The sequence below is a fragment of the Poecile atricapillus genome, chromosome 13, assembly GCF_030490865.1.
Source record: "Poecile atricapillus isolate bPoeAtr1 chromosome 13, bPoeAtr1.hap1, whole genome shotgun sequence".
Lineage (NCBI taxonomy): Eukaryota > Metazoa > Chordata > Aves > Passeriformes > Paridae > Poecile > Poecile atricapillus.
The window spans coordinates 3,995,141-4,016,654 of NC_081261.1; the positions used below are offsets into that span (position 1 = coordinate 3,995,141).

General features: G+C 51.6%; 1 protein-coding gene across 8 annotated transcripts in view; it reads left to right on the forward strand.

Moving 5' to 3' along the window:
* Positions 1-15,333: 15,333 nt before the first annotated feature.
* EBF1 (EBF transcription factor 1) overlaps positions 15,334-21,514 on the forward strand; it is a 267,162-nt gene continuing 260,981 nt past the window's right edge. For 7 of the 8 annotated variants that reach the window (XM_058848781.1, XM_058848782.1, XM_058848783.1 and 4 more), the window contains exons 1-4: positions 15,334-16,286; positions 17,579-17,735; positions 18,028-18,091; positions 18,284-18,339. In XM_058848781.1, coding sequence (XP_058704764.1) covers positions 16,153-16,286; positions 17,579-17,735; positions 18,028-18,091; positions 18,284-18,339 — 411 coding nt within the window. In that variant the 5' untranslated portion in view covers positions 15,334-16,152. Of the gene's footprint in view, positions 16,287-17,140; positions 17,313-17,578; positions 17,736-18,027; positions 18,092-18,283; positions 18,340-21,514 lie in introns of those variants that run through there. The other variant, XM_058848785.1, reaches the window with a different exon arrangement.

Genomic DNA, 21,514 nt, shown 5'->3' on the forward strand with positions numbered 1-21,514 from the left:
TACACCTGGTTATGTGATTCTTGCACTGAAATTCCACAAGTACATGTTGAGAGGCTCGAGAAACAGCGCTCTGTTCCCCCTGATGAGTGAAACTCCCTGTGTCTGTGTTCTCCCCCATTACCATTTCAGTGCTCTGGGTCCTGGTGGTACCTGCTGCCCTCCCCTGCTCTTGCCACCAGATCTTGGCCAATGCAGAACTCATCCTGGAGGCTGTGCCTGCTGCTACTGAGCCCCAAACAAACCCCAAATCTCCTTCCTTCCCCTGTCAGGATGGGAACATCAGTCACACTATCTTCTGATTCTGTATATCAATTTTGTTTTCTTGTCTATTAATCAGAAATTGGGATTTCTCATGTGCTTTCAGTGATCATCCCCAAACTTTTATTAGCAGCTTGGTGTGTTTGGGGAGGGGAGGAAAAAAAATAAAATTTCTTGTACTCTTTTCTCCTGTCAATCCATGGTCTGGGTTCTGCTCTTGCATGCCTGCATTTCTGTGGAATTGAATCTTCCTCAAAAGGATGTTTTGTCCATGCCCAAGTTTTCCATCTACACGATTTAGTCTGTTTCCATTCTTGCCACACTCTATAAGTCTGGAGTCAGGAAATGGGGATTTTCTGGACAGGGCTGTTACAGGATGCTCCTTAGTATGGTGGGAAAAAGGCTTTCCCTCAATTCACAGAATATGTTTGAAGGATGCTCTCCTGAACTCTGCTTGCTGTCCCTGGATGTGGAAAAATAATCCCATAAACTTGTGAAACAAGTAATGGGAAACTCGGGATGGGATCACCTCACCTCCCTGGAAGGGGGCGAGTGTTACCCAAGTGGGAAGAGGTGGGAAGAGCCAGGCTTGGTCAGCCTTGGGAAGGGAGGCTGGAGGGCTCTGTTGGCCACAGGGGTACCTCAGGTGACCCCAGGGAAGGGAGGGAGAGGAGCTCACCTGTGGGATCACCTGGGGGCAGCAGGGCAGGAAGGAGCCACGGGGGTCATTCCTATCCCACACTGTCACATTGAAAAAATAACAACCCCCTGAGGTTTATTTTCACTGCTGACACCATTTCTCAGCCTGACTGATCTCTTTGCCATGGGCCTTTAATTTATAACCTGAATTCTTCCTAGCTAATTGGTGGTGCCAAAGCTGTAGGGAAGGATTTACAGCAGTGGGTGTGAGCTCACCTGGAGGCTGGTTGGGAATCAACAGGCCAGCAGCAGGTTCCACACACAGCTGCCTGCCAGGATTACAGGATGGGAACGTGGATGCAGCACTGGAAGGGAGCCTGGCAGACCAGGAAGGTTTGTGATCTTTCAGGGAAAATGATGACCCCAAAGTGACTGTTCTGTGCTGCAGAAGGTGCCCCAAGACGTGGGGGTTCAGGGAGTCCTGCAAAGAGGGGCGTGATGGGATGGAAACAGCTCTGATGAGCTTCCTACTGAAAAAAATGATCCCTTAAAGAGGGAGAGGAAGGGGAGCAGAGAGAGGCTTGCAGAGCTCACAGGAACAGGGCTTGAAAGTTACATCCATGAGGTGCCAACACTTTACAAGGAGTTGTAAGAACCAAATGAGGTGGAGCATGTCCAGTGCTGCAGGGTGGGTGAGACACAGCAAACTGGTCGGTAAAACCTGGACTAGAAAACTTCAGGGAGGTTGTGGTGGTGAGTGTATTCATATTTTTTTTGCTTCCTTTTGGGTCTTTGGCAACTCAGAAATGCTGGCAGGGTACTGTTTTCTGAAAATTAGGGACAGCTAGCTCTAGGAGGAACTTAAAAATACGCCTGCAAAGAATGGGGGTGGGTGGGAAATAAATACTGATAAGCCAAGCAGGCCATATCTTGCAGGTCAGGAAGTTCAGGGATGAAGTGAGAACTGCCAAAACCAGGGCCAGCTTAGATCTTGCAGAAGAAATAAACTTGAACAGGAGGAAAAGAGGCTGCTCTGGAGGAGCAGGGAGGTTGGGAATGAAATGAACCGTCTGTCTCAGTGCTCTGTAGAGCATCTGGGCGAACACTCCTGACCTTTGTGCTCTGTCTGGTGCAGAACTCCCTCTTGGACACTGCTTTGAGTCGATTTTCTATTTCTCTGCAGCTGTGCATGAGTATATGGGAAAAAAATGCTCTTGGAGTGTTCATGATCAGGGTGTAACTGTAGGCTGAGGCTTGAAATCGTTTTCATGTGGACTCATGATGGTGGTGTGATTGATGAACATTTGGACTCAAAAAGATGCTTCCAGCTAGGTGATATAATGGGAACAGTTGGGAATTTTATGGCTGGTTGGATTTTTGTTGGAAATAGGAGTGCTGATCACATGGTGTGGTGGTGTGTGTCTAGTCAGTCCTATCGGGTGTCCCAGCTCTGGGCTCAGGGAAATAAATGGATTTACACAAGGTGGGATGACTCCATGAGGAGAGAAACAAGTCTGTGGTGAGAGGTTTGATTTGAAAGCCTCTCTTTGAGCCACATTGCTCTCAGCTCCTTTGGTTTTTGGCAGTTTTGCAGCAGAGGAATCTATTTCCTTCCTTGTTCCTAGTGAAACACTTCATTTTATGCCAAGACTGAGAGTTCTTGAAATGCACAAGGTTTTCCAGCATGGGAAAATCTCTTCTTTTGGAGTCCCCTTTTTCTTGATTAAATTAAATATCTAAGTTGCCTCAATCATTTTGTAATATAGACAAAAATAATTGGGCTTAAACTGTCTGGGTGTTTGAGAACAGACTTGTACGTTTTTTCTAACTGTCAGGGACAGGCAAGGAGTTTGAATTCACTTGGTTCAAAATTCAGATTTTCTCTGGCAAATAAGATATAAATACAAGATTAATGATATCAGTGTGTAACCCCCCCATCCCACACACACACTTTTGGGGAGAACTGGCTGTTTGAAGCTTTTTCTGATGTTGGGAAGCAGAAATTGTTGGAATTCAGAATGAAAAGAACCAGTTGGGGGTGGATCTGATGTCACTGGATTTTGTTTGGGGCAGAGTTCTGGGTTGGAAGGTCTCAAGAAGGAACAATCCATGGCCCTCTGCAGGTTTGTGCTGCTCCCAGGAGGGCTGTGGAGGTGGCCAGGGATTGGTGCTGGCTTTTTTTATCTCCTGCATGTTAAATTTGTGTGAAGAGACCTTCAATTTTTCAGCTTTTCAGTCTCTGCAGTGCCTGGAGCTGTTGTGTGTGGATTGTTCATTCTAAACCTCGCCTGTGATGTCGCCCCACAAAAACATTTGTGGGAAAGATCGACAAATACATTTCCCCATTAATCTCTTTGGCTTTGCTGGCATAAAGTTGTCAGTAAATGCAACCTCAAACTCCATTTTTCTTGGTGTTGCAGTGCTGAGTGTGGTAGTATTGCTGATCCCCATTTTTGTGATTTGCATGTGCAGCCACATTAAAGATCACAGCCCCACACCCCAATGACACCAGTTTTCTTTTTCTTTTTGGCCATGCCCATTTCTTTTAATTATGGCTATTTTACTCCCTGTACCCTGCTAGAGACCCAGGTGTGCTGGCTTCTCTCCTTGGTGCAGTTCTGCTGGGGCTGGGAATTCTGAGTGCCAGTGGGGAGAGCCTGGCCAGGGAAATTCCATCCTTTTCTTAAGGGAAGTTATGATCCAGCTGATAAACCACACAGCAAATGCATTCTGTGGCTCCAAGGTATTGGTTATTCTCTTGAAAAACAAACACTTTCAGAGAAAAAGCTTTCCTGCTAGACTTGGTGAGCTCTCTACAACTTATCCAGGAGCCCATAGGTCGTTTTCCAGAGGGTTTTTCCTTCTGCTCTTCCCTGGCAGAGATGAGCAGGATGAAGATGACGGAGTCAGGAGGAAAAGAGAGGTTGGGAAAGGGAGAAGCAGGGGCTGGGTGCTGGGTGCTCATTAAACAATGCTCAGAGAACATCCTGACACACACAAACCTACAGGAGACCATCCTGGTTAAAGAGAGAAGCCACTGGAGAAAAATAATTTAAATACATAACCAACCCAAATTAAAAAAAAAAAAAAAAAAAAAAGGAAAAAAAGATTTCTTTGTTTTACAAGTAATTAGACACAATATTCCCCAGTAGTTGCCATTTCCTGGAGGCTTACAATCCACATCCTTAAATAAATCTGGTAGCTGAAACACTCTCAGCTAATAGCACAGCCAAAGACCAGACGAGCTGCAGAATTTTGCAGCAACAGATGTGAAAAGCCCAGGTCTGTGATGTGGATAAATGACTTCATTCCCAGGAATTTTAGAATGTGAAACTGACTTAATTGGATTAAAATAATCAATTGAATAGGTATCTGGTATTTATAAATGAAATGATATACAGTTTCTTAATTGACCATAGTCTGAGTTTTCTTTAAATTGATTGTTCGCTTCTAGCTTGGGGAAAAAATGCCAGCTGGAATGCAGGGAGATTAAGTTTTATTTATTTTCCTTGCTAAGAGCCACATTGTGCAATTTAAAAGGAAATGTCCTTGAAAGATGGGTTCCTTTGTAAACTGTTTCAGCCCTTGTTTGTTTTCAGATGGAAATTAATTTCTCAAAGGCCCTCCGTGTTAGAAAATATGTGTTGATAAGTAAAGAAAAATGAAAAATTGTAACCTGCTAAAATACATCTTGTTTTGGAGATAAAAATCTTTGCATGGATGTGGTTGAGTTTGGGGCACAGCTGGTCTGGTCAAAGGCTGGCAAAGATCTCCACCAGCAAAGGTGGAAGGAAACAATCTGTGGGGGAGAACCTCAAACACAATGGTGGAGAATTACTAGAATTCTTCATTATTATTATATATTATATATGATATATAATATATTACATATTATATATTATATATTATATAGTATATAGTATATATTATATAGTATATATTATATAGTATATATTATATATTATATATTCTTCATTATTGAAGAATATTTGGTGGGCATTGAAGAATATTTGAAGCACATTATTTGATGTGCTTAAATATTGATTTTAAGTGTGTCAGCTCCTTGTTGAGCTCGGTGGGTGCAGTCTGGGGCTCTGGGCTGTGCCTGTCCCTGTGTCCAGCTGTCACACGTGGCAGGGAGGGCTCACTGATGCTGTCAGAAACATTTTCACCAAAAAAGGGCCCGTTGTTCTCAACAGAAAGCGCAACACAAGGCTGATCCTCCTGGGGTTTTGTCCGGTGGGTCTGGAGCTGCTCCCTCTGGTTTTGGACACCATGTGCTCCGTGTCCAGCTGTGTTCGGGGGGATTTGCTGGCTGAGGTGGGTTCTTGCTCCTCTGATGTTCTCTCAGCCTGTGAGATCAAACTTCCCCCTGGGCACCACTTCAGAGGAGCCGCCTCTCAAGCACCTGCCCTAAAGATGTTCGCACCAACATCTGGATGGAGCCGCGCCCGGCGCAGCGGAGCTCTCGCTTTCCTGGGAGCCCGGGGTGGCTTCCCAAGGGCTGGATCCTCTCTCCGGGGGCAGAGGGGAGCAGCAGGAGGAGGCTGGAGCCTCAGGAGGAGGTGGGGGGGAGCGGGGCAGTGCGGGACCGGCAGCTCCGGAGCGGTTCCGCCGGCCCGAACAGCGCCGGGAGCCGCACAGGGCAAAGAACGCTCTGTTACCATTACTGTTGTTATAACTACTACTATTACTATTATTATAACTATTATTACTGTTATTCTTGCTATTCTTCACCACCAAAATCGGGAGCAGAGCTGCTCTGGCACATTCCATGGTGCTGGTCCACTGGCGAGTTTGCTGGAAAATTGGGGTTTATGTTCACAGGGCATCAGAAATCTGCTTTGAAACTGGTACTTTCCTTCCAGCTTAAAAGGCATGTTTTCTCCCCCTTCTTAAAAACCAGCACAGTTGACTCTGCTCTCTGTGACAAAGCTCTGAGGGGCCACGAAGGCAATTCCTTGGGAGATTCCCGCAGATAACGATTTGAATGATAGAAATAATTTCATCTGGGTCAGGATTTCTGCTCAGTATAACCCAGGGGTATTCTGAGAATTGCTTGTGTTCTGGTGAAATCCCACTGGATGCCAGTCAACACTGTCCAGCTGCAATTATGGGCTCAGATATTTTCCCCTCTTCCTTTAGCAGAGGAATTTTAAAACTGGGATGTGCAAACACAGGCCACTGTCACATACTCCGATGGGAGCCTGCTCTGCAGCTCCTTGAATACAATATCTTTTGCCTTCTTGCATAAATATTTTAATTGCTAATTTGCTGGTCTCATTTAACACAGATTTGGAATTTATCATTTGAATTTAAACTTGTTAAAATTGACAATTTTCTTGGCTACCTATGTTAATAATTTAAAGGGAAAGCTCATTATTAAATTATTATGGGTAATTATTTTGTAACTAGTGTGGAAATTGTCATTTCTGCAGCCTTAAAAAATCCTGGAAGGAAGCACATGTGGATCAATATGGTTCAAATTCCAGGAAGTGTAAGGATGAGCAGGAATAGAGTCTTATGCAGAAATGTTATACAGATGGGGGAAAACACTCAAATTAGAGAATTCTTTTCTACACTTGCAGCTATGAAGGTTTGCTGATTTCAGTGCTGAGCTTTCCTGGACAGAAAACCACTCCTGCTCTGAGCCTGTAAACGGTGATGAGGAGGTTTTTATTTTCTCCCTGTGGCTCCAGACTTTCCATCCCTGCGGGCTGTTTGTTCCTCAGCCACCGCTCCCGTGTTTTTGCAGGTCCTGCACACCCGGCCCCGGCCCCAGCAGCCTCCTCCATCACTTACACTTGGCAGAGTGTGTTGTGTTTCCTGGTGACAGAGTCAGCAGAGCTGTAATTCCCTTAAAAATGATGTTTTTAGGTGCCAGGCGCCTTACTGATGTAAACGACGCCAGCGCGGCCCCTCCAGCATCCCCAAATTTCTCAGAATCCTGCCGGTGGTCCCTGCAGCTGGAATTAGCCCGTGGCAAAAGTGCGGAGAACAATGAGGCAGAGCGGAATGCCCTCCCCGCTCCCAGCAGATGGCCCTCACGCTTTTTTCATTTCCCTGCGAAGCGCTGGGAATCCTCTGCGAGCACAAGGGATGCGAATCCTTCCCGAGCCTCCATCCCGGCATCGGGCACTCCCCCGCTTTCCGAGCCCCCCTCTTCTCCTGCTGGGCTGGAAATACTGAATCAGGCAAGAATTTATTTCTTTTGCTGGTCTCGGGGAAAACAAACAAACAAACAGCACATTTTAAAAGGACATTCACTAACTCCTCACCCATTACCGTGATATTTGAGTTTCAGCTGTACGGTGGTGTTATAATATCGAGAAATTCAAATAGAACTTCTCAGCTTGCAAAATGGTGAAATCCTGAATTTTGGCACTAGTTTCAGCCAGCTCTTGATCCCGGATTTCCCGATGTTTGCATCTCCCCCCTCATGGCAGGATCATTGTCCCTCTGAGAACAATCCCGGATCTGGCGCTCTCATCCCGAGCTGTTGTGGGAGTATTTCGGTGCATTAAGCAGTAGATTTGTTTATGCACAGAAAGGTGCAGCCCAGCCCTCTCTGCTCTAAGCTTTTCCATCTGCATGGCCCCATCCTGACCTTGATCCACTGCAGGGCTGTGGAGGGGCTCGCTCACGCTCCAGCCTCGCTGCCTTTCCTATCGGGATCAGCTTCCAGGGGCTCGAGCTGTTGAAGGGTTTTCCTACTGATAAATGGATTGAGCCCCATATTTTCATCTCACGTCATCAAACATTCATCAGATGCTGCTGGTCATTACCGACAGAGCCAGGTTTGAACTCGTGACCCCGCAGTAAAAGGTCCCATTAGCAATTTCCTTAAACTGTCAAGCCCTGGCGTGACACAAATGAAATGCGATGGGATTGTTTTTCTTCCGCAGGTAAAGGCAGTGGGCTTCTGCCTGATTTTTATTTACTGATGACTCTGTCACCAAAACACTCTGGTAGAGCCTGTGGGCTCTCACATGAGAAATTTGAGGACATACAAAGCTGGGGTGCAGTGCCCTGGTCCCACAGCCCATGCAATTGTCACCTGTCCCCATGACCTGGAGAAATCCCATCCTCAGAGTGCCAGGCACAGCACTCACCCCCTGTGCCAAGACAGATCCAGGCTGTGCCTGCGCTGCTGTCTGTAAGCAATAAAGGCAGAGACTGACAGGCATTTAGGAAAGCTTCTCTGGCTCACATCACACTGTACTGTTCTTTTACCAGCAATTTTTGTATCCGAGTTCTTTCTCTCTTCACAGAATCATTTGAAGAAATAATGTGTGAGGGGGGAAAAAAATTACCTCTGGCAGTCGTGTTCTAATGGCTCTGGTGCTGACAGCCCTTTGGGAACAGTGGCAGCAGCAGGGTAAGTATATATGACATCTTTGTAGTGATAAAGAAACAAATAAATGTTCCCATTAACACTCCATCAGGTCAACAGCTATTCCAGACCAACGCGATGTTAGAGGAACCGGCTTGATTCGTATCAGCTCAGACACACTCCTCTTGCAGCATATCTTCTGCAAGGCACATAAACAGAGGTCCTGCTCTGGCCAGGTGGAGTCATTAAAGAATCTGTGAACTTTTTACAAGTTGCTTGAAATACCCTGGCTTGAATCCAGCTCCAGCGTTGCTGCTGTGTCTGTTGAACAGTTCCTTCATCATGCCACGACAATGACTCTGTTTCAGTGCTGGAGGAAGTTGTTTCTCCATACATCATTTGTAACACATTTTGGGAGGCTTCTGAATGCTTCACTTCCTAAGCCCTGCACAAGAGCCTGCTCGGGGAGCAGGAGCAGCGTTTATGTGTTATCCATAATGGATGTGTGTGCATATGGAACAAACACAGATGCCTGCTCAGAGAGGCTGCCCCTTCCCTGGGAAAAGTCAGCAGGAGCTGAGCTTTGCTGAGGACCACGATGTCTCACTCCCCACACGAGGGTTAGTTAGTGAACAGCAGCTTCCAAAACATTTTTGTGTGTAAGGATGTTTAAACATGCTTTACCTCTGCTAAAATGTGGGTTTTAAAATGGGTACAAACCTTCTAACTAACACAAAATAACCCAGAGTTCCCAGTGAGTTCCCTTCTTCCCTGTGTAACCAGCACTGTCCAGCTGTCCCTTTTCCAGAACTTTTTCACACAGATTGGATATTTTTAATAAAAGGCCCTGAGAAAAGACACGAGGAAAAACCAGGTGAGTGTCTTTAGTCTGCCTCAAGTGATAGAGATCCTGGACAAAGGTGAAAACAAAGAAATCTTCTGATCTAGATCAACAAAACTGGGACTTGAAGTTCAAGATGTCCAAAGCTCTGGAAAAGGCAATAGAAATGTGTCTCTCTGTATCTTAAACTTTGCAACCTAAGCTCCCCTATGATGTGTTCTGGTAAAGTCTCACTGCTCAAAGGTATGCCTGTGGCTCCAGGCAGAATCCTGAGCCAGATGATGAACTCAGTTCTGCTTCTGCTGAAGTCGTAGGACCTTCTGATGTTTACAGAAATGCCAATGGAAACAGATTTCCAAATGGTCAGCACAAAAAGATCAGCCAAATCCCAAAAAAATCCAGTCCTAGACGTGGAAATCTTCACGTTCTTAACCCAGCAAGTATCGAATATCCAATTCCCCAAAAGGGAAATTGCCTGGGATTTTGGAGGGCACCCTTCAAAAGAGCTTGTGCACCTTTAAGTCGAAATCCCAAGATGCAAAGTCCTCAGAGTTTTCAAAAGTGTTTAAAAGGAGATATAGATTCCAGAGCCACTTAAATACTTCTGATAATATTCAGTCTTGATTCAGCAAAGCGTGTGACAACTTTAGTAGGTATTTAAATCCATTCCATGTAATATGCTTACACTCATCCTCTCAGAGGGAGGGAGTGCCTGCCTCTGGATTTCTGCCTTCACTCTTCAATGGGAGACAAGCACTCACCTCTCCCTGAAGCCAATAGCAGTTGATTAGATGTTTAATGCTTTGCTGAACTCACAATGTAAAAATCATAGCAAGGTTTTGTGTGATAAAATAACCGTAATCTGCCCAGTGGCTGCCAGCATAAATAAATAAATACGGGCTAGACTTAAATGGATGGCAAGCTTGTGTGAGCACTGCAGGGAGGCAAAATCCTGCTCAGGGCCCCATCCAGCCTGGCCTCGAGCACTCCCAGGGATTGGGCATCCACAGCTTCCCTGGGTAACCTGGGGGCTCACCCTGCTCAGAAGAGCATCTGCAGTCAGATGGGAAGGGGAACGGGGATCTCCCGGTGCCGGGATCCCGGGGGTTGGGGTTGTGAGAGCCGCTTTTCTCGCCGGGGATGATCCCCCTGGGATCGCCCCTCCTCGGGACTGCTCCATGGACCGCTGTCCCCCCGGGATTTTCCCCTCGGGACTGCTCCCCGCTGTCCCCCCGGGATTGTCCCCTCGGGATGGTCGGTCCCCCGGGATCTCGCCTCCTTCCCACCCCGGGGATCGCTCCCCTGGGGTCACCGAGACCAACGCCCCCCGGGATCCCCCTGCCCTGGATCTCCCACCCAGGGACCGACCTTCCCATGGGATCCCCCTTCCCCAGACTCCTCCCGCAAGGATCCCGTCCTCCGGGATTCCCTTCCCCATGGGATCCTTGTCCCCCGGGATCACCCCCAAGGATCCCCCTCTCCCGGTTCCCGTTCCCAATGGATTCCCCGGGTCCCCGTTCCCAATGGATCCCCCGTTCCCAATGGATCTCCCGGTTCCTGTTCCCAATGGATCTCCAGGGTCCCCGTTCCCAATGGATCCCCCGTTCCCAATGGATCTCCCGGTTCCCAATGGATCCCCTCTCCCGGTTCCCGTTCCCAATGGATCCCCCGTTCCCAATGGATCCTCCGGGTTCCCAATGGATCCTCCGGGTTCCCAATGGATCCCCCGTTCCCAATGGATCTCCCGGTTCCCAATGGATCCCCTCTCCCGGTTCCCGTTCCCAATGGATCCCCCGTTCCCAATGGATCCCCCGGGTTCCCAATGGATCCCCTCTCCCCGTTCCCATTTCCAATGGATCTCCCGGTTCCCAATGGTTCCCCTCTCCCGGTTCCCGTTCCCGCGGTGTCGGTTCCCGGTGTGTCCGCCAGGTGCCGCTGTGGGCACGCGGCGCGGCCGTTCCCCCCCCCCCCCCCCCCCCCCCTCCCGGTCTCGGTTCCGCCCGGGGGCACCGGGGGGGACCCGCCCGGGGGGACCCGCCCCGATCCCCTCCCCGATCCCCTCCCCGATCCCCTCCCCGATCCCCTCCCCGGGCCCTGGGAGCGCAGCTGCGCTTCCCTCCCGGCCCTCCCCTCCGTGCAGCCCCGTGGGGCGATGGCCCCGGTGTAATTTCGCAGCTCTGCTCGCCCCTCGCCCCCGAAGGTCCTGTCCCGGGTGATAATGGGGGGCGCTGAGCCTGGGGAGGGGCGCATCCTCCCGTCCTCCCTCTGAGGAGTTCTCTCGGCCGGCCTCTCGCTGCTGCCTCAGGTACCCCGAGGGGGGTTCCCCTTTTCCCCGGCCCTTGGAGCAATTGCTCCGCTCAGAACTCGCTGCTTCCCACCCGCAGGACTGAACCTGGGGGAAGCGCCGACACCCCATCCTGGCCAGGGATAGCCCGGGAGTCCCCCAAGGGAGGCAGGAGGAGGAGAGTTCCTGGATGAAACCTTTCCACGAGGGTCACCTGCTGCTTCTTCTTTGTAGCAGGGGTGAAAGTGGGGTGCTGTCACCCCACATTGTGGAGAGGTCCTCTGCTGGTCCCAGGGGCACCCAGACCCTCTCCTGACCAGGAGTATTCTAGTCAGAGTATTTTATCCCAATTCCCAGTTCTCTGAGCCTTTTTCTCCTCTCCTTCTCCCTGCGAGCTAGCCAAGTAGGAAGAATAAAGCACCCCAAGTAGCTAAACAGTGTCATCACCTGCCAAGGCAGACACTGGATTTATCTGTGAATGGAAAATCTTTGAATTGACACAGAAGCCCATAAGGAGAATACTTAAGAAATGCATTTTCATTGGGGACGACACGAGTGAACTCTTTCCAAACCCTCGGAAAAGTGCAGGCTCAACACTTGAGTGCTCTGCTTTCAGTCCCACCTTGAGAGGAGAGGCTGTCTTTCCCTTTCCCCCGTTGCCACAGGTCCCTTGTTCCTCTGCCTTCTCCCCAGAAGGGCAGGAAGGAGCGTGGGGGGGCCTCATCCAGCTGCAAAGGTCAGGGACGAGGGAGAAGAAGGCTTTTCTCTCAGAAATTCCCACTTCCAACTGCTTCTTCCCTCTCTTGGGGTCTGGGCAGAGGGAAGCAAGGCCTGACCGTCCCCGCTGTGCCAGGAGCCCCAGGGCAGGAGAGGAGGGACTGGAGGCAGGACGAGGGAGTTGTCCTGGATAAACTCCAGGTCAGAGGCGAGAGGGGCCTTGGGCCCACTTGGAAATAGTGTGAAGGCAGGGCAGAGGCCTTTCCCTATGTAAGAGAGACTCCTGTGCTCTGGGACCTCCGTCTCCTGCCTCACAGAAGCTGTTTATCCTCCAGAGTGAGGTCTCCTTCCATGGCCCTCTTGTTCAAAAGCCTCAAAACCACTTGTTCCCCAGGAACCCGGGTTTTTCCTACACAAGACAAGCAAGCCAGGACCAGTTTTTCCTCTTCTGCTTCCATCCCTGCCATCTGTCATGAACAGGGACGTTGTGCCCATGTCCCAGTGCTGTCTGTGAGCTGCTGGTGCTGCAAAGTCTCAGCTCCTGGCTTTGTGCTGCTGGGCAGAATCCACGGCTCAACCCTGCGGCTCTCGCTCGCTTTGGGAGCTTCCTCACCCCGGGAGCAAATCACAGTCCACAGTCTCTGTGTTTTATTCTGTGTTGAATGTAGAGCATTTCACTCGGGCTTGCAGGGAACCCTCACTGCAGCGAGCCCCAGTTTGATTCTGCAGCAGAGGGGTGAAGAGCTGAGCCCCAGCACTGAGGGTTTCCCTGTGGCAGGCTGTGCAGCATCCTCCAGCTCTGTTGGCCATGCTGAGGAAAGGATGGACACAGGAATGAGCTCCAGGGGTGGTGCTGGTCCAGAGAGCAGACCCAGGCAGGGGACAGAAAGTGAATGCTAAAGGCAAGCGGGAATTCTTTAAAATCAAAGCCCCAGTGCTCCCCAGGGTTGGCCTCTGCAGGGTGGATGGAGCACAAGAAATCTCCTTGACTGCTGCTAGCTCTCTTGCTTTTATTTTTTGCAAAGTCCTGACTTTCTCACCCCCTCCCTGTTTCCCTTCTGCTTTTCTTTCACACTCCTCCTGTGGGGGTCGAGCCAGTGTTTAACTCTTTCGTCCTTATTGCAATTATTTTGTGGTTTTGAGACTTCCCCTAAGCCCCAGGTGGGGCATCTTCCCCCCAGCCTTCATCCAGAGCTCCCGTGTGTTGGGCACAGAGGCACAAGTGTTGTATAAGGAGGAAAACAGAGGAGAACTCGTCACTGTTAGTGCTGTGGCTGGCTGTCCCTGCCCGGTGGAGGTGCCCTCAGACTGCAGCTGGGATGCTTTTCCCTTTAGCATCCTGGAAAAGGCATGGAAACGGTCCCCTGATCCCCTGAACAGATTTGAAGGGTGAAATCTGCCAACTGCTCAGTATATTGATTCAAATGCATTATTCCTCCCTGGGCAGATCCCTACCCTGGGAAAGGAGCAATCAGTGCAGGTGCAAATAGCTTTTAATTGCAGAATGTATCTCACCATGGAGGCATTTAGGCTGGATATGATACAACTGATACAGCAGCAGCCGAAGGAAGCCAAATAAACCGGAGCTCTGCAGGAGCCAAACTGCTCCTATGCCATACCTATGGTGTAAATATTCATGTGTGGCTGTGTGTCCGTGTTCTTCCACAACTCCCTGAGATATGACACAGTAGCATCGTGTCAAGATTCAAATGGCATCTTCAGGGAATGTGAAAACTTGCTGTCTGTGACAGTTCCTATGTGAGGATGCAAAATGCTGGGGATGTGGATGTTTTGTGTGTGGACTCGCCTAAAGCCAAGGATTGGGGGCAGTTTCTCAGTGCCAGCGAGGCGTTGGCAGCGGGCTCTGTGCCTGCTTTGGTGTCTCAGCTCTCTTGCCGAGGCTTAGCTGAGGGTTCAGGCGGCTGTGTCACACAAAGTCATGTACAGGTGGTTGGGAGAGGCTCTTGTGGAGTTGCCGGGCTGCCGTGGGGTGCCTCTGGTGCTGTAGAGTGGTGCCATAGATGGACTGGCTGCTCTCCAGGCCCATCTCCGGCTGGGGGATGCAGCCCGGTGGGCTCCGCTGCCCTTTGCTGGCTCTGCAGCCCCGGGAGGAGCGGACAGAGCCGGCCGCCCCTCCATCCCTCGGGGCAGCACCTCCCGCACCTCTGCCCGGGGAGCGGGGGCATAGAGGGACACGGCAGCTATTCAGAGATAGCCCGGACACTTCAGAGGTTTCCCTCCGCGGTGTGACATCGCCGTGGAGCGGGCGAGGAGCCCGGCGCGCCGGGATGAGCGGGGATTTGTTCCATTGTATGCGCAAAGACGGGCAAGCCTGTGTTTGGGGAGGCACAGAGAGCTCCTTCGGCGGCAAGAGCCCGTGAGAGAGACGAGACGGGAGCGGCTCGGTCACGGAGCGACTCGGGCAGGGGAAGGACGGAGGGTGATGCGGGGACAGCGGCGGCTCGGGGAGCCCGCGGAGAGATGCGGGACTGCGCCCGCTCGGCCGCCGCACAACCGGCCCGGCTCTTCCCTAGCGAGGACAGGAAGTGGTTTTATTATAATTACTATTTTCCCTGGAAAAACAAAAATCGGACTTTCTAAGAAAAAAAAGAAAAAAAAAAAAGAAAAAAAAAAGAAAAAAAAAAAAGATAAAAAGAAGTTTCACCGCGAACCGTCCTGTTGGGAAATCGCGTGTTTGTGCCGCAGAGCAGCGCACGGTGCCGGGAGCGGGGCAGGAGCCGGGGCGAGCGGCGGGGATGTTGCCCCACACGCGTTTCCAGCTAGGGACAATCCCGGGCTCGGGCAGCTTTGGGCAGTCGGGGTGGGCAGCCTGGCGCTGCCGGCGGGTCCCGGGGGCAGCGGGGAGGGCTCTGCCACCCCCGCACTCAGCGCTGCCGGCTGTGCGGGCGGTGCGGCAGCGCGGCGCCCTCCTGCCGAGGGCCGGCCCCGGGCTCGGGGGGGTCGGTGCGGGGATCGGGGGAGGCCCTGCGGGGCCGGTGTCCGTGCCGGTGTCCGTGCGGCCCGCGGGGCTCCCGGGCAGCGCCGCCGAACAAAGGCGCGGCCGCGCTGCGCCGGGCCCGCCCCGGCCGCTCCGGGGCAACTTTCCCCCGGGCCGGCGCGCCGGGGGCGGGGCTATGCTAATGAGCGAGGCGTGGCCCCGCCCCCTCGACGGCGCTTTGCTGGCGCCCATTGGCGGCGGCGGCGCGGGGGCGGGGCGGTGACGCGATGCAAATGAGGGGGCGTGTCCGGAGCGGCCCCGCCCCCCGCCCGCCGGGGCTGCGGGGCTCGTGTTCGGCGGCGGGGACAGTCAAAGTGGCTCCCATAGGGAGAGACGGCGAGTCCGCCCGGCGCTGCGGGAGAGGGAGGGGGCACGGGGAGCCCCAGGGTCTCCCTCCGGCCGTCCGTCCGCGCCGCCGCCGCGGGTGCGCCCCTCTCGCTCCCTTCCCGGCGTGCGCCCGGCTCCGGCAACTCGCTTCCTGCGCGGCTGGAGGAGGGAGGAGAGAGGAGAGGAGCGGAGAGCGCTTCGGCTGGGAGAGGAGAGAAGAAAGAGGGAGAAAAGAAAGAAAGACAAGAGAGAGGGGAGAAGGGGGGGGACTTGCCTCTCTTGTCACTGGAAAATGACACTTGATGTAGCAGAGCCTGCCGCAGCTCCCGTTCGTCCTATTGTTTCTTAAACTGCCATCTGAGATTTTTTTTTTTTTTTTTTTTTTGCCTGCTGCCATCCGAGGGGTGTCTTCATACAAAAGGGACTTCAAGTACTCCTCCGGCTTGCGAGCGCTGCAACCAGCCCCCAGCACCCCGCCAGCCCCTCCAAGCACCCAAACAAACTGCACACGCAGCAAACAGCAGCGACAAAACCGGGCTCTGATTGCCTCTGGATTTTTTTTTTTTTTTTAAATGTGCGTGCCTGTGTTTGCTTTCTCCGACTTGCTTTGATTCCAGCGATCAGCTACAGAGAGAGAGAAAAAAAGAGAGAAAGAAAGAAAAAAAACCCCCACATATAACAGTCCGCCTGGCGATTTTATCACTTTTAAAAAATTTTGAATAAAGGAGGAAGATTTGCGCTGTTGTTTCTGATTCATGTTTGGGATTCAGGAAAGCATCCAGCGGAGTGGGAGCAGCATGAAGGAAGAGCCCCTCGGCGCGGGGATGAACGCGGTGCGGACGTGGATGCAGGGAGCCGGCGTCCTGGACGCCAGCACGGCCGCTCAGAGGTAGGCAGGCTCCGCGCCCCGCTCCGCGCCCGCGCCCCGCTCCGCGCCCCGGGGCGCTCCCCGCCCGCAGCGCCTTTTTCCCCCCGCGCCAACAAAAACCCGGCTCCGGAGCGCTGCTACCAGCAGTGAGTTTCGCGTAGATGTCGCCAGTTAAATATTTATCCCTATTGTCCCGTAGGAATGAGTTTTTATTAAATAATGATAACAACAATAAAGGAAGTGGCGAGTTTCGCTAGGTACGGGTAGGTAGGGTTCATCTCTCCTTGTGTTCGCTCGGAGGAAGGAGTTTTCAAAACTATGTTTGCTGCTGATTTAGTCTTAAGATCTTCAAATGACACTTTCTTCCTCCGGAAAGCAGCGAGTTGTGCACGGATGTATCCAAAATATATTTCTCTACCTCGCTTTCCTATTCTCGTCAGAATCAGCAGCTCCCCTTCTTCTCCTCCGATGAGTAGGGAGTTTGCAAAGCGTACTCCAGAAGAAATTTGATTTGAAGTCCCTTTGTAAAACCACTGCCACTTATCTCAGATTTTTAAAAAGAAATCCCTCCAAATATAAGACGGGTTTGGCCCAGTCTCGTTTTCTCGCTTATTTCTCCTTCTTCCCGTCCTCTTCCCCGCGAAAAAAAATAAACCTAAACATGAACCAAACCCTGATGCTGGATTCGCAGCTTGAGCCCTGGAGCCGGCATCATCCGGCATCAGTTTAATGTTGACATCTCCCGGTGTCTCCCACCTCGCCCCGCACCCCTCCCTTTGGAGCCCTCTAAGGAAGGGAAAGTTTCTGCAGGGACAACCCTGAAATATTTGAAGTTGTCTCCTGGGCTCGGTGTTTACCCACCGCTCCGGCGCGGGAGGAAAGGCTCGCAAGATAAGGCACATGGGCGCTGGTGTGACAGCTCCGAGCCGAGTTTGAGAAGTGGCAGGACCGATGCTGCTCCGCGGGGCAAAGCGCCGGCGGCTCTGAGCGCGGCTCCCCCGCCATGCGGGGCCGGCTGCGAGCGGGCACGGCCCCCGGGGAGGGCTGGTGGGTACCGGGGCCGGGCTGGGGGGGCTGCGGGGGGCTCCGGGCTCGCCGCAGGACGCGATGGGGTCGGGGCTCCGCGGGGTTCGGAGCTTGAGTCTTTCTCCGTGCCCGGAGGGAAAAGCCCCGGGGCGGCTCGGGGGATGCTCTGCCCCGGGGGGGCCCAGCCGGGTCCCGGCGGGGGAAGGCACGGCCCGGGGAGGCGGCTGGGGGGGGACGTGAGGCCGCCTCGTCGGAGCTGCCGCTAACCCGCGTGTCTCTGGTCCCAGCGGAGTGGGTCTGGCCCGGGCTCACTTCGAGAAGCAGCCGCCTTCCAACCTGAGGAAGTCCAACTTTTTCCACTTCGTCCTGGCTCTGTACGACCGGCAGGGGCAGCCCGTGGAGATCGAGCGCACCGCCTTCGTGGGCTTCGTGGAGAAGGAGAAGGTGAGTACCCTGCGGCCCCGTGGGAGCTCGGCCGCCTCTCCGGGGCCCTCCCCGCTCCGCTCCCCCGGGACCACGACACCGGCTCGTCCCGGGAGTCACGGCAGCCTTCCCCTGTCCCGGAGGGCACACGGGGAGGCGGTGTTCCCTGATCCCTCGCCATGCCCGGGGCAGGGGAGAGGGCTGAGAGCTGCCCCGTCCAACCCCGGGGACACCCGGCGTGCGAGTGATGGAGAAGCTTCATTAATACCTTTTTCCTTTTCCCTCCGGCCTCCCGTGTCGTCTTTGACTGCAGGAAGCCAACAGCGAAAAGACCAACAACGGGATCCACTACCGCCTGCAGCTGCTCTACAGCAATGGTAAGGGCTGGGAGCCCCCGGGCTCGGCCCCGTCGCCCCCCGCTGCCCCCGCGGCTGCCGAGCCCAGCAGCGCCCGGGTTCCCCCGGTTCCCCTCCGCTCCCCGTGCTCGCTGCCGGGACACGGGCGGCCCCGGCAGGCCCGAGCCCTCGGGCGAGCCCCGCTCCGCTCCTCACACCTCTGCCTTGTTTCAGGGATCAGGACGGAGCAGGATTTCTACGTGCGACTCATCGACTCCATGACCAAGCAGGTGGGTGCTGCGGGGCGGCCGCCGGGCAGGGGGGTGGCAGCCGTCGGGGCGGCCCCGGGAGGCGAAACCCGCCCCCGCGGCGAGGCCGCTCTGCCCGCCGGGGCCGGGCCGGGGCCGGGCCGGGGCCGGGACGGAGCCCCCGCCTCCAGCGGGCACGGCCGCGCTGCCGCTCCGGCCGCCGAGCGGGCTGCGGGGAGCCCGGGGGTCCCCGCGGGACCCTGCCCGCCGCTGGGCTGCGGGAGAAAAATACGGGCGGCCCTCCAGCCGTCCCCGTCAGGGCTGGTTTTGCCGCTTAATTAATAAGAATTAACCTCCGGCCTCCGGCAGCCCCCGAGCGCCGCCGGCACAAGGCGCTGCCCCGGCGGGGCTCTGTCGCTCCGGCCGCTCCCGGCGCTGCCGCCGGCCGCGCTGGCTGCAGGAGGAGCGGTTCTATCGCGACACGTTCGTGTGTCGGAATAGAACCCAGAACCGCGGCGCGGGCAGCGGCGAGCTCGGTGTCGGACTCGGGGAGGGCAGCAGGGCTTGTCAGTGGATTAATCCTCATTTTAAGCCTGTTCTTTAGCCTCCCAAACAGAGTAATAACGTGCGTGCCTACCTGTAAAAAATACTTTCCTGTTTAAAACCAGTATTTTTACAAAGGGGCTATCTGAGCAAATCGATTCTCTCTCCTTTATTATTTTTTTTTTCCTTTTAAAATTGTTACTCTGGCTTTTTCTTCTGCTCCTGTCAGAATATTTTTCTCTTAGAATACGTTTCTTTTAACTAGTTGCAATCGCTTTTGAGCCTTTTCATCCTTAAAATATGTTTCTTCCCCTCCTAATCTGTTTTACTTGTTAAAGAAAATTCTTAAATTTTATTTAAGGAAAACATTAAGGTTTTTTTTGTACCGCTAGGAAATGTCAGTCCTTGTATGTTGTCTGCAGGGACGAAACTCTTGGCTTGTATTCGGGTTTCTTTTCTACAGCAAAACATAAAGCTCTAAGGGCTGAGTTTGTTTTACAAAACTCTCTTTGATGGTCCCAAAACATCTTTTCCTGCCATTGAAGACTGTCTTTCAACAGTAAAAAAAAAAAGGAAAAAAAAAAAAAAGAAAAAAAAAAAGAAAAGAGGAACTTGGGTGAATTTTACTAGGCAATCCACTGAGCATCTGAACTCTGTTATACTGTACACTTCCAAACAGAGTCCATCCACTGCAGAAATTAAAACAGCAGCAACATATACTCCTTCATTAAAAAATCCTGGAAAACGTTTGCTGTCATTCCCTGGTTTTGAGGCACAAATTGGTTAGTTTGTGTTAAAAGTAACAAAATCTTCCTGATATAGGAACTCTTTTTAGTCCTTTTGGAGCGTATGTATTTCAGTGTAGATCGTGTGAGAGAGAGAATCAACAAATATTATCTTTAAACTGCTTTCCTATCGTTACGGAAATGCAGAAGCCTCTGATCATAATCCTGTTGAAAACAGAGCCCTGAACTCATGGAGAGCAGTGGATTCAAAATAATTTTCTTAACAAAGGCATCTTGCATATGAAGAGTTCATCCTAAGGCACTGTTTGACCTCTTGGTCTCTCATTATTATCAAGTCATCAGAGGGTTTTGGAGAGAAAGGGGAAAAAACCCCCCGAGATACAGTTTATTTGTAAAACCTACCGTGTAGCTTTAAAGCACGTTCACAATGAAGAAGGAGGAGGGGGAAAAAAAAATCTTGTCTGATTTCAGGAAATCTTAGAAAAACAAAGTTAGTACAAATTACAGATTTTGGGAAAAGTGCAGTGCGGTTGAGAAAGCGAGGATTTTAGAACAAAAGCTCTCTGAGCTTAGGTTAGAAAACGGGGAGCAAAAGGCTGGTTTAGATGCAAACATGTTTGCTTACATATTAATTACATGTCTGTAGTTTCTTTAGGCATGACTGTAATTGCTTATGAAAAATAGGGCATTGTCATGTCAAAACTGTGGCATGTGTCGCTCCAAATTTTTTCGGGGGCTGGACAGTAAATTCTCCTTCTTCTCCTTTTTTTAATTCTTTCTTTTTAAAAGTGAAATTATTTCAGAGTTGGGATCGCGTCGGTTACTGAATGCTTATTAGGAAGTGAAGTACAACACATGACAGAAGCTCACCCAAATGTTGAATATATCATTTATATTTTATGACAGTGAATTATATAGAAGATTCTCAAGTAACTTTCAAATCATCAAACTGTAATTAAATATTGCAAAGACTGTCTGAAAATTCTTTAATTTTTAATGAAAGTTAAATATATATTGTCAGTCTACTTGAAGGTGTAGTATTTTAATGCATGACGCTCAGAACAAATTGGATAATGAAATGATTACTTTTAAATGAAACTGTTGCAGAAGCGTACACATTTCAGCTGGCAAGTGTCTGCTCAGTCCTCACACACACACATTCACACACTCGATAATTGTGAATTCCCAGACTGAAATTACAGCTACTCTGAGGTTTCTGGTGGCAAATTAAAAATCCCACAGAAGCAAAGCTTGAATGAGTTAGGTTCCCCAGATCATACAGGAAAGTATCTGTGGCTTTTTTTTTTTTAATATTATTTTTTTTATTATTATTATTATTTAATACGGACACATCGGATTTAAATATATTCTCTTTGTGCCATGGTTACAAATTGCGAGGGTTTGTACGCTTGCGGATTATTAAGTTAGGTAAGATTAAATAAAAGCCCTTCTGCAAATCAGACCTGGATTTCGGTGCTGCTCAGAGATTTAATGTGAATGTCCCATTAGCAGCATGTGTTCTAGCAGTAGGTAGGGCTTGGCTGTGCTGGGGGCTGTGTGTGCACTAAAGAGGAGATGTTCCTGCTCCTGAGTGTTCCTGCTCTGCCTGAGTCAGGGATTTGTTTGTAGGGCTGTGCCCAGCTAAGAAACTCGAGCAAGAGTCGTGTGCTGGGTGGAACAGAGGGATCTCCGTGTCCTGGTGCATGTGTTTCTCTGTCAGCTGTGGAGCAGGATGGGAAGTGGGGCTGGAGAGTGGCACTGAGGCAGCCAAGAGTTGTGTTGGGAGCTACATCCAGGGCAGAGCTGGGCTGTGGGATGAGCTGTGCACGCAGTGCCCCAAACAGCAGCTCGGGCTGCACGCGCACTCCTTGGGAACCGGGGCTGGGGGACTTCCAAACGGGAAACCCAGCCAGGATTGGTCTCAGAGC